Here is a 13,200-nt window from a genome sequence, read left to right on the forward strand (position 1 = left end):
AAATCAAATACTTAACCTGACCCACATTCTTAAGAAAATTACTAAACAGCATATGCCACACTACTTGATGCAAGTGCACACAAACTAATGTGGATACCAGTATCCATCCAACCATGAGAAAAACAGCTCAGTGTCAGCTGATTGGCCCTACTCCACTGCCTCATGTCCTATATTCACGTTGTTTCGCCCCTTTTTCTTTTTTGCATAAAACTCTCTTCTGTATAGCCACATGTGGCTCAGACGTCATTTTAGCTTTTCAAACCTGGTGCCAGTCTAGTCCAAATTAAGGAGGCTATCTTCTTCTGTCAGCAAGATGCAACCAAATTGCCTTTCTGGATCCCTCACATCACATGAACAGTCCTAATTCTTCTAATAATTGGGAGATGTGCGATTCCTGCACTGACATCTCAGTTCTGTGCGAGTCCATCAGTTAGGATATGCAACCAAATGCACCTGCAACGCAATGGCAGTTACCTGTGCCATTTTTCTAGCGTTTCCATTGTGAAAGCTGAAACCACAGTGGTTCCACAAGGCCATAATAAAGTTCCCTCCTACTCATCATATGAATGAACCCACACAACTATTGTACTCAAGTGTTTACATTCACTAAAAGAGGTTTATAATAATGCCCACTCCATGTACTAGACCTGCACTTATTCTTTACAAAAGTAAATGTTTATGTCAAATAAAACACGTACCTCATCAATTTATAGAACATTTGGGAAAGGCTATTTTAGGAAAACTCTCTATGGACTTAGTAAGTGACTTGTTTATAGCTAGCACTTGATTTGTGCCAGTGCAATGGCACAGATGTCACCAGTGTCAGTGAACTCTGTAACTGCTCACACCACACCACAGCCCCAACAGCTCTGGCTGTGCCATGGCTACAGCAGACCACTCCGTCTGGAAACACGAGGGGCTTCAGTGGGATGGTGCTGAACACACACAATGCCATTTTGATGCTGTTTTTAACCTCTGGGCCTTCAGGTTCTCATAGCATTTAGTGTCTGCAGACACACAGATGGGCTTGTCTCATAGTGTTGTGCATGGCGCTCCTTCCAGCGCCAAGACACGCGAGGGGCTTGGCTAGAACCCTCACCCACAGCGAGAGGCTGCACCCACCAGCCAGGCCTTCACACCTCCAGGTGGGCTGGCCAGACCCAGCACTGCCCCTGACTCTTTTTCCTTCAACGAACCGGCGCCGGGGGCTCCTCCAGAGCGAGCTACAAGTCCCGACATACCTGCGGGAATGCTGAGGCGGGCTGAGAGGGCGGTGAGGGGTTGAGGCGGGCGGAGGGAGGGAGGCGCCGAGGCGGCAGTAGGGATACTGAGGCGGGCGCTGAGGGGCTGAGGCGGGCCGTGAGAGGCTGGGGAGGGCGGTGAGGGAGGCGTTGAGGAGCTGAGGAGAGCGGAGGGAGGCGCTGCGGGGCCGAAGCGGTGGTGACGGGGGCGGAGTCAGGGCTGAGGCGGGCGCTGAGAGGCTGCAGCGGAGGGGCGGAGTCGCCGCCGCCTGCGCGGGCCGGCCGTGCCCGCGGTGCCTCGGCAGCGTGCATGTTAATGCGCGGTAATTGCCCGGAGAGGAGAGGCGGGGCGGAGCAAGCTGCCGGTTGTCCGCCCGCCCGCCCGCCCGCCCTCTGTGCTGCTCCCCCCGCCGCCTCTCCTCCTCGGCCTCCCTGATGCCGAGGAATGGATAGAGCGGCTGCCCTGCGAGCCGCCGGCATGCTGGAGAGGAAGGAGCGGAGCGGTGGCGAGGCGGCGGCCGGCGGCGGCGCGGGGCCCCGGGCGGGAGCGGTGGCGCGGGGCTTGCCGGCCGTGCGGAGCACGCTGCAGCAGTGCGGGCTGCTGCAGGACCTCATCGATATCTCGCTGTCCAACCTGCGCGGGCTCCGCACGAAGTGTGCCGCGTCCAACGACCTCACCCAGCAGGAGATTCGCACCCTGGAGGTACGGGGCTCGGCAGCCGCGGCGGGGCCGGAGGGGACCCCGCTACCGTCCACCGGCGTGCCCCGCTCCCTGTTCCTCACACCGGGGGCCGAGGCCTGCCCCTCACAGGGACTGCCGGGGCCTGCCCCCTCCCCCGGCGCCTTTTCTCCTCAGCACCGGGGGACGCGCCCTCACCGGTGCCTGGGCCGCGGGGGGAAGCACCCACTCCTTCCCTCCGTCTGTCCCTCCCCTCTCCACCTGGTAGAGGGGGATGCGGGGGAGTTCGTGGAAGGGAAGGACCCCCCCAGCCCCGCTACAGCCCTGTCAGTAGGGGCTCGGCCCCCTCCCCGCTGGGCTGGCCGTGGCAGCCCCTCCGCCCAGCCCTCCGCCGCTGGAAGGGCGTCCCGCGGAGCGCGGTGCTACAGGAGAGGGGCGGGCGGGGGAGGACAGGTGCGGGGAGCCGCTGGGTAGGCCTGCGGGTGCCGCGGCCCGGGCGGGCGTGGGGCGCCCCGGGCTGTCAGGCGGGGTCGCGGGAGCTGCGCGCTGCTCGTGTGGTCGCGCCCCGCTCTGCGCTCCGGGGCCTGTAGCTGGGCTCCCCTGGCACTGTGGAGGCAGATGCGATGGGAGGTGGGGACCAGAGGTGACTTGAGGCTCCCTAGCAGAAGGGGGGTCGCCGCATCGTGTGTCCTGGGAAGCTGGACAGACTCACGTTTTCCCTCGGGTCTTCGATGTTTGTTTCTGATGGGTCCTGGCCCGCTACTCCAGGCCTGTCTCTCTGTCCCTGGCTCGGGTTTGCTGGTTGAATCTGATCTTCCTTTTGACTCCGCTGGGGTGGCTGACAAAAAGCATCGCGGTCCAGGTTGGAGAGATGTTGTGCTGTTTAGAAAGATGATATGAAACTCTTTAAGCACAAAACGTGCTGTTGTGATGCTTTCAAAGAAGGGGTGAATCTGTACGTGAATCTGCATAAGTATTTAGAAAGGAAATGTAGATTTATTTTTGCTCAGATTATTTGACCTTTAGATACTTAAATAACATTTCCTTTTACCTTGTGTGCAGGTAGTGTTGCTCTACGCAGAGCAGACAATCCCGCCCCCTTCAATAGAAGTTTCATGTAAAGGCTAATGGTCCTTTTCTCCAGTTTGATACTGGAGGCTGTGGAGCTAGAGCATTGGGCCTTTAGCAAGAAAGATCATTACAACAGCATAACGATAACAAACACATATGCTGCAAAATCCAGCATATGAGAAATGAAGGTTTGAAAAAAAATTGTGAAACAATAGGTGGTAGGTAGCTTTTGGCACAACCTCTTGGAAATTCTTCCTTTTTTCTTCCTCTGCCTCTCTTGTGTTTTGTTTGTTTGTTTTGTTTTATGGGTTGGTGGGGTTTTTTCCAACTTGTAGCACTCTTTTTTCCTCCTACCATCTGCAAATAGTGTTAAAAAGGCTATTCTTTATAAAACAATATTTGTGTAGGCTTTTGGCAACCCTGCTGACAGCCTTTTTAATGCTCAAACAATGTCAATCAGCATAATTTTGGAAAATGATTATCAGTATTTTGCTGGTGGACCTGTTCTAAAAGGAAACCTTTATTCACAAAAGATAAAGGCCTGCTGTCATCTTCAAGTTCTTCTTAAAGGAACAAAAGCTGTTTCTAGTGATAATTGTTGAGTGTATGCATGCATTTGTCTTAAACATTTATCTGCTTAAACAAATGGGTGCCAGATTCACTGATGATCATAAAATTTATGATCAGAAAAAATCTTAGCTGAAAAAATTCTCTTTGATGCATGGTCCAGTATATGACTTCTCTGGGAATTCAACCAAGTACTGGATCTCTGCCAACTTGTGAAGCTATGGGCATGGATATAGACTACATGCCATTTGCTGTGTTCAGTTGCCTGTACCAAAATCCATGTTGTCCAGCATAGCCTGAGCCTCATGCTTGACTCTCTGTGCCAGCCTGCAGTGGGTTTGTCTACAGACGCAAAGCAGAGAAGCAGACTGGAGGAGATGAGGGTCTGTGTTTACTTCCCTAAGTTGTGATTTCCTGTGGTGCACCAAAGGGTGGTGGGCTGCAGCGTCATCTCAAGTACCAGGTGGGCTGCCTGTGGCATTATGCCGTGTAATTATTGTGCCTTGGTTAGTGTGTCAGAAATGCATGTCTGGTCATAGGCATTTGCATCAGTAAAGACGGGTGCTCCGATATTGCAGAGAGACAGCTTTACTGATGGGTTGACTGTGGTGCGTGGCTCTATGCAGGCTGTGGGCAACTCCTCAAGAGTCAGTAGTTTAAGCAGAAGCTTGAAGATCTCTGGTGCCTGCTCCGGTGAAGGCCTCTGGGTTGTCTTGACGAGTCACCGAATGGCTCTGTGGATCGTGATTAGTGGCTACTAATGGTATGGTTGCTGGGCCTGCAAACCTCATCTGTACTTTGGATTTGAATCTACGCGTCTTCTGTTCTCGTGCAGAAACTTTTTTCATGGAAGAAGAATTATGAAAACTTAGATGCATCAGCGTAACATAAAACATGAGATAGATAAAAGCAGCAAACTGGAAGCAGGAAGTACCAGTTTGGGAAGGGAGGGGACTTGACTCTGGAAGTTGAAGCAGCAGCTCCTGAGGCCAAATGCGAGGCTGCTGATTTGAAGACAGTCCAATATACTAAGTCAAAAATCAGTTTATTGATTTCACTTTTTGTTTTTATTCAAAGGGATGAAAAGGCAGGAAAACTTCCATAATAAGATTTGTATATAGCTCATACATCTCTGAAAGTTCTGTAATGTCTGGTTTTGGTTGAACTTAACAGGTGAAGGGATTATTTCCTTGAACACAACCTTCTATATCAGTGAATTGCAGGCACTCAGCCCACCCATGCATGGAGGTGAATACTGTCAGGTGGACGTGGCTGTCTAAACTCTATACCAGTGTGGGTCAGACAGCAGTGCATGCTCATTGCCATTTCTAATCTCACGGTTAGCACGGCCCTGAAGTAAAGTTCTGAAAGTAGTTGTAATGTGAATGGAATCAATAGCCTAAAACACCAATGCAAATCCATCTAAATGCTTGTGTTACTTTATTTTTTACACTCAACATACTAGCTGGTCTTTTGGCACCGCTTCCCTCTGTGCCTGTTCACAGCTTAGATAGCTGTCATGTATACCACATGATTCATAATGTGTGTGTTTCAAAGCCAAGAACATCAACCTAACTAAAGGTATGTGAGTGCATGCTTATGTCCCTCCCAATTTACTGAAATGCTTTAAGTCCTTCCTCATTCCTCTTGTGTATAAGGTCTTCTCAAAATAAAGCACATGGTAGATAAGGATTTCAAGCTGGGACCTTGACAGGTAGAGATAAGCACTCGTGGTGGCTCAAATGAGTGCAGGGAGAACTTTGTGTAATACAGAAAGAAGGGGGGGAAAGGAAGGGCTATGGGAATCGCTTGCAAATAATGTGTTGAGTGTAGATGTGTTACATGAGCTGACCCTGTTTCATATGTAGGAAGGCCGCTTCTTAGAAGGGCAGGGAGTTTCCCTGTAGTGGAAAGTAGATTGTGTTAGTTTGGTTATTAGCAGAGTAGGTGCTCTGAATGCCACAAGGTCTTGCATTTTTTAAAAAGTTTTATATGTTCTGCTGCATAGGTGCCTGAGTGTTTTTCTTTTTACCCAACGCTCTGGTATATGGCTTGCTTTCCGTTCTGTCCTAGCAGGTTTACTCACTTCTCAAGTCAACTACAAAACCGAAATGGAAAATAATGGTAATTTTAACCCTTACGTAAGAGAGCAAAAATTGCCTTGCCATGTGGTGAGCATCCAATATTGCTCCAAGCATCCTTGGAAAGAAACAACTCTGTCAGTCTTACCTTTGTCCCTGTGCTTATCCCTTGCATGACTCTTAAATTGGTTTTGCAAAGTTAGAAGCATATTATTTTTAGCTGTATTTCTTTGTAAAAGCAGTATCTTCCTGGATTCATTTCTCTGGCTAGGAAGCTGATAATGGGACTAGATTTGACATCTGTAGTGAAGTACATGAAACTTCTAACACTGTAGCTCAAGCCAGTCTGTTGGAGGTGAGGAGGAGAATGCAGGAGAATGTGCTGGGTGCAGGGAAGGTTCCTATGGTTACTCAATCTCTTCTGCCGGCAATGGCATAGCTGGTTTGGTAAACTGTGTGGGAATACCAGACTAAGTGGAACACACACACACACACAGACCTTTTAACTGCAGCAAGGATGAGGCAGGTCCAGGCTGAACTGAGACCTGGAGTGTATTTAGATTGTGGATGTAACAACCACAGTAGAAAGAAAATACATCATAAGAACCAACTGCAGTGTTTCTGCCATGGAAGCTGCCTCCAAACTGGTTATGGTGGGAGTGTCAGGGTGGGGCGGTAGCACACATTGCTAAAATCTGCCTGGTCTTTAAGAACAACTGTCCTCGTTGCACTTTGGCTGGACTGTGTCTGTGATAAAGACACTCTTGGCCCTGTCTGCAAAGATGACTTTGACTTCTTCCTCAGGAACACCTTCTGTTCAGCACCTCCAGAAAATGTAACACCAGATCAGAAAGCCTGACTCTGGCTGTGCTGTGTCACAAATAAGTCTACTGCTCCACAAATCAGTCTTTCATATTGGCTGAATGATACCTGTGGATTAAATGTGTTTGAACTTGCTTTGCCATTATCTCGAGTCATTTGGCAATTTGGCTAGAAAAGGCTTATCTCTTACCAAGCAATCTCTAAGCAGACACAAATGCTTTGAAAATAGGGGGAGGCATGAGAGGAAGAGGAATTGCAATCGTTGAAACTTGCAGACTGGAAATTAGGCATGTGGTATGCATAAGGAAGACTATGTTTGTAAATTGGAAGTAGTGGGAGTAGTGAATTTTTCAGGCCAAACTGCAACCTGTAGCCACATGTTTATAAGCCTCGTTCAGCTGAAAAGACTTCCTTTTCCAACAGGTCTTATGTAAGAGAAGAAGAAAGCATCTTACTTCATCTTAAGTTTTGCATACATGCAACACATCTGTTTTTCTCAAAGGTGTCTTCTTTTTGAAAGACTCTCTTTATTTCTTAAATTTGTGTCCTTGTTTGTGTAAGATTGGCTTCAACAGATTTTGTTGGACTTGGAAGGAGGGAGAGCCATATATTATTATGAAGGCTGTAGACATCATCTCTTCTTTATAACAATGTGTCTCTGTATATGATTGGAGTTTGCACATCATAATGGAATTTAGCTTATCTCCTACCATTGATTTTGTATAAATGTTGACATAAAAAGTCAGCAGCAGTGTTTTAACTTACCTGGAGTTTCCAGGACAAGCTCCGATGAGTAGGTTATCATCAAGATACAACAAGGGACTTCACTTTTCTGTCAAGGTCTGTATGTACTTCTCGCCTTGGGTTGGATTCTACGATGCGCTGATTGGGAAGCAAGAAAGGAAGTATCAGAGTAAGGCTTTGTGTGTTCTTTGTCTTTCTAAGACTGCTTCTGTGGTCGCTGGATTATGTTAAAACAGAATTATTCCTGCTTATCTTCATGCAGAGTCAGCTTGGAGACCCTTTTCAGCAACTGAACTCCAATAAAGAAGTTCAGCAGAGCCTGGAGTTGAGACCTCTGTACGTACATGCCTACACACACTAGCAGGAACCCACAGTCTTTTGTGCCAGACAAGTCTCAGTCTCCACATACAATTGCTGATATTTATTGCATGTTCAGAATTTATCTAATCAGTGAAGTAGCCCAACTTGAACCTCAGCTGTACCTAGCTAAACTCATGGATGTAACCAATATTGCACAGGTACCACCTGAGCAGAACTTGGTCTGCTACTCAAGTTCAGATGCTGGCTATTAACTGTATTTTACACGAGGAAAACCCCAATTAGTGTTACAGCTGCATACTAGTGACAAATTTACAGCTATGAGTCAGCATGGTGGTACACAAATGTATCACCTGGTTTTGTTCATAAATAGGAACGCTTAACAAAAGTCATGTGACACCAAATTATTTAGGGAATAGTTATGCTGAAAATTATATTTCTAGCATACACCATGTAATCTTTCAGGTGCTTGAGGGATAAACCCTCACCTTGCCTTTAAGGCTAAGATTTCTTATCCTTGTTTTCAGCCTACAGGTAATTTTTTTTTTTTTAACTAAAAGGAACATTGTAATGAAAGCAAGCCTGGCTATCTCTCACAGTATCTGGACAATGTATTGGCCAGATTACTGCTATGGTGAAAGGCACAGGATGATGTATAGGTGACACCACCCGGAGATACTGACTCAGGTATCTCTTAGAGACTTCCCTCCCTGCTCACTTACTCCCATGGAGTAATCCCACACAGTTGATGCTACCAGCGGCGCAGTGTTGCCATGGCTAGCAAATCAGGGAATAGAGGTTCTTTGAATCTGGAAACACACCTGTTCCAAAAGAAATGGGTATTTCTTCCAAGATGTAACTTGTGAGCAGTTGGACGCAGAAGCATCATGGGCACTTCTGCTTCTTCGTGGGAGTCTGAACCTAATCAAAGACTAGCTCGACATGATTAAGAAACAGTTTGGCAATCTGGCTTGGCTTTGACTGCAGCTATTCCTTACTGGCATAGCTTGAGTGAGGGCAGGCGGTGGGTTGTAGTCCATGCCCCAGAATCTAGGACAGGATCAGTCCTAAGTTAAACTAGAGAAATTCTGTATTGCTGGTAGGGTGGGAGGACAGCTGAGCACCACCAAAGTATACAGGTGGTCAGATATGTCTCTTGCTTTAAGCTGGAGCTGCACAGAGCCGCTGTGTCACCTACAGATCCCAGAGGCACGTCCCAGCCCAGCTGTACTCCCCCTGTACGTGCTCCAAGGAAAATGAAGTAATCATTGCTGCAGCTGTAGTGTTCACTTGAACCTGTGCTAGTTGACAGTCGCTGGTTCTGTGGCTGAGCTCACTGTCTATGTTGTAGACCTGCTTTTTGCATGAGCTATTTAAACTGAACCCTGGAGCATTCCTGAAGTGGAAATTCAGACCTTAGCTTAGGCCCTAATCTCTCTGGGCATGTGTGTATCATAACCCAGTCTGATAATAGATATCTTTTGTTCATCTTTCTCTAAGTGCAGCGTGTGTATCTTAAATGTGAGCTATTGAGGCTGTGGGTAGATGGAAGACGCACCTGAGCTTAAGACTGTTCAACTAGCAACGTGACCTATAGAGCGATGCTTTAAATTGCCATTGAAATCAATGTGGCTATGCGAGTGCACAGGAGATGAGAAGTTGGCTAGTGTTTTTGCTTCGATGAAGTGAATGGGGTTTTTTGTTGGTTGGTTTGTTTTTTAAAGGGAGGGAGGGAGAGATACTAGATGGAAATAGCGTGCAGCTGGCTGCAGAAGTGTACAAGTTTAGCCTAGCAGAGGGATTGTGATGGTCGGCATAGTGGGCAAAGCACATGATAGCAGAAAGATATTAGTGTGGAAAAGACTAAACCAGAACTCAAAGCCAGAATAGTTACCTGCTTTGGCTCTGGCTGAGCCTTTTCAAGTGTTATTCAGGATATCATTCAAAATATGTGAAATTACTTGTTCCCTACAAAGTAAAGCCACAATGGCAGGTAGAAGCAACCAACTTTTCAATAGGACTTTCCCCATCTGAATATGGGTTGTAAGTTTTGTAGCTTGACTAGCAACGCTTTTGGTCAGCCAAAAGTGATTTGGGGAGGGGGGTGTAACAGATGGTGCATGCAGAGTGTGTGCTTAGATGGCTGTGACTCAAATACACTTTCTGTGCTTTAATGAATGAGAGGGAAAAAAGAGATAGCTTCCTGTTGTGGGGTTTTTTTTAGCAGTGATTTTCCTAAAAGGAGAAAACAAGAACTTTCATGCATTTCTTCTGGTTATCCTTGGGGAGGTGGTTGGAGGGACAGCGTTGAGGGTTGGGGCTCAACCCTGTTGCAGGCCCATGGCATCCTCTGTCTAAGAATAAGATTGGTGACTCTTTGTCATTGCCTTGAATTTTTTTCTGTGAGTGTGTCGTCTTCTGAACCCTCCCCTTAGAGACAAAAGATGCCCTGGCCCATCACAGTGCAAAACAAGCCACTGACCAGGATGTCCTAGTTTTAAATTTCACTAGGGAGAATCTATCTTGATGCTCTGGGTTTTAAAGGACAATTACAAGTCTGCTGAGACTCACCACTGGGGCTACACTGTGTTTGCCTGTGTGTACAGGGAAATGCAGCTTGCCCTAAGTTAGGGCTGTGGCTGTCCAGAAGGTAGCTGAACAGTAATTATTCTTTTAATGTCAGTGTAAATGGAATGACAAATATCCTCTGCAGAACCTCCCTGGATATTTGCTGGTATAACTCAGAGAACAGTTGCAATGAAGCTGCTTCATGCCCAATAGCCATTCCCTGTCTGCTTTCAGTGTTCTGCAGGCAGAATTGGACCCACTGCCTCCATCTTGCTTTTGGTACTTTTAAATTAGGATTTAAAGTTAAAATATAGCTGTCTCTTTTTCTCAGGAATGTATTCTAAAGTGGACAAAGGCCAGGTCTTTGTCATTCCTTTTCTGCCTAGAAAGAAAATCTAGTTTGTACTGTGTACGTCTTGGGGAAGCATAAAAGAATCCCAGGACACTTAACCAGTAGAATAAGGAATCATGCTTTGATCAGGGGCTACAGAGTGCCTCTGATATGATTATTAGTTATCCCAAATGGAAGAGCTGTAATAGCAGAAGCTGTGAGATTGACTTTAGAGCAGTGATGAGCATGGCACTGAGGAATCTTGCTGGGATGCAGCAGATCCGGGCTCTGCCACTGCCGGAACAGGTGATTGACCACAGTTACCAGAATGCAGCCGGGAGCCTTGGGTCTGGGTCCCTGAACATCTTCAGAAGCCTTTTGCAAGAAGTTTAACAGTGCAAGCAAGCACTTTCCTGCCCAGTTCTACTCTCCTTATGTGATTCTAAACCATGGGTTTGTTGATTTATCAAAGAACTTTCACTTCTGTTTGAAGCAATCTAAATTTAGAAAGGAAGTCTTCAGCTTCTCATTGCTGCTGTGTGTGTGGGCTATTGTTGAGGCTTGCAGATTCCAGTGTGAGGTTTTATTTTTAGCTATTGATGATGCTGAATAAACTGGAAAGAAGAAATAATTATGTTTTACAGATTGAGAACTTCAACCAGGGATCACCACTAAAAGATATTAGAAAGTAAGTGGCTCTGTCAATAAGTACAGTTACTGGATGATGTGTGTCAGTACCCCTTAGGCTGTCTTATAGTGCTCTAGGAGAACCTCTCCACACCTGTTTCCCTGTCTCTCTGCCCATCATTAAAGCATGGAGAATTTTCTAGCAACAGTTTTCATCTTACAGAGCAGTGTTTTCTTCTTTTTACCTTTAGAGTAAGCTAGAGGACTAAATCTCCTGCTTTAGGATACAGTTGCATAGCTTCCCTGCAATAAGCAGAAGTAGTAAGTTTTTGTTGCTTAAAGCTTCCTGACTTTTTTAGACATCTCCCTCTTAAAAACCGTTCATCTGCCAAGCAAAACATTTCAGTTTATGGGCCTTTTGTTGTTCTGACCAAAACTGAAACTTTCCACAAAGTAAAACATTTCTTATGAAGGCTTTTAACTTTAACCCTCCCACAATTTCTATAGAGATAGTTCCAAGCGCCTCAGACCAGCACCGTCGAGTAGTATCAGACTCTTGTAGTGCAGGTGCAGATCAGATGCAGTATTTTTTTATTTTTAGTGAATTCTAGAAGATATGCCCTTGTCTATCCTCCTTGTTTTAAGGAAACAACTGACAAAAACACACAGGTATTTTTATCAGGAGACTGATCCATTTGGAGAGATTTGCATAGGCCTTCAACCTGCTCCCTTTGGAAAAAGGAAGGTTTCTTTTTTTCTTTTTCCTTTGAAACACAAGGGTGTCTAAGTGCTCTGGAAGAGGAAGGAGGTCATAGTGTTGAAGTAAGCCAAGGTGAGCACAAACACCAGACTCTTTAGCATTTGCTCACACAACTAAGCTGGGAGAAACCCCAGAGTAAATGATATCAAAGGGCTTGTCAACCCTGTTTCTATTAAGCCAGGATATTATGTATGTTAGAACTGGTTTGGTCTCGCTTTGTGGTTCAAGCGTAATATTTGTAGAACCACGGGCTGACTGCTACAGGCCTGATTTAAGCACTGTTGTATTGGTGGCATTTTGAATGGGTATAATGGGGCAGAGTTTCTGTGGGACACTGCTCAGTGCACCCTACATCCCTGGGCCATTGGCAGTCATGGCCAGTGACTTGAGTCTGTGCAAACGGAGGTTTGGAGGGAGAAAGGAGAGGTGCTGTGAGCCCAGGTCTTTAGCTACTGCACTGAAACACTGGCTGGATCTGTGCTGAGACCACATTTGTAGGAAATACAATCCTGTTTTGGGGGAAGATGTTTTTTATAATGATGTTGAACATACCTCTGTAGCAGTAATTACCTATTTGCACCTACCTAAATGGGCATTACAAGTTATCATCTGCCAATCTGTAACTGGAGGCATAGCTAACTTAGCAAGAGCTAGCTGAATACTTCTACTAGGGTGACGCTAATACTTAGTTTTTGATTCTTATGGAAACTAAATCACTAACACCATTCTGCTGCCAAGGCATGCTCCAGTTCCACTGATGTGTTCTTTCCTTATTATTTTCTACTGTGTTATTCAAATTGCCTCAGTTGCCAAGAATAACTAGTTTGTGGTCTGAGGCAGAGAGCTTTGAAGTTAATGGACACCTCGCAACATAAGACTTCAAATTGAAGGTAGTAGTGTCTATCCCTTCATCTGAGTGAGAAACGAGTGCTTTGGCAGCAGCAATGCAGTGGTGATGCAGCACTGCTCTTGGCTGAGGTCGGCAGTAGTGTTGGAGTGCTCCTTCCAGCTCCTTGCTGTCGTGGGGTCGTACTGCCCTTGCCGTGTTGCTTAATGAAGGGTCACATCCTGCCTGTAGCATTTTACTAACAGATTTTTCAGTGTCCTTTTGAACTGTTGTGCCAAGAAGGGTGAGTTGAGAGAGAGACTTAACATCTGGCTTCAAGGCACCCAGTTTTTTGTGGCAGCACAGGGAAGAGAATGCAGAGCTGACAACTACAATATATTCCTTCTTAAAGCTGCATACAGAAATTACTTTGATCGTCGCTGTGGTAGTCAACTTTGTGATGCAGTGGAGCAACTAGGAGCTATTTGGAATGGGCGGTGAGGAAGACTGAGGAGAGGAAGCATGAACCAGTGCTGGTGGCTCAGGTGTCTCTGGTGGCATTCTT

General features: G+C 46.4%; 1 protein-coding gene across 1 annotated transcript in view; it reads left to right on the forward strand.

Annotated features, from left to right (window-relative positions):
* Nucleotides 1-1,554: 1,554 nt before the first annotated feature.
* KSR1 (kinase suppressor of ras 1) overlaps nt 1,555-13,200 on the forward strand; it is a 72,684-nt gene continuing 61,038 nt past the window's right edge. The window contains exon 1 of the mRNA XM_054847424.1: nt 1,555-1,944. Coding sequence (XP_054703399.1) covers nt 1,687-1,944 — 258 coding nt within the window. The 5' untranslated portion in view covers nt 1,555-1,686. The remainder of the gene's footprint in view (nt 1,945-13,200) is intronic.

Source organism: Grus americana, chromosome 19 (genome assembly GCF_028858705.1).
Source record: "Grus americana isolate bGruAme1 chromosome 19, bGruAme1.mat, whole genome shotgun sequence".
NCBI lineage: Eukaryota > Metazoa > Chordata > Aves > Gruiformes > Gruidae > Grus > Grus americana.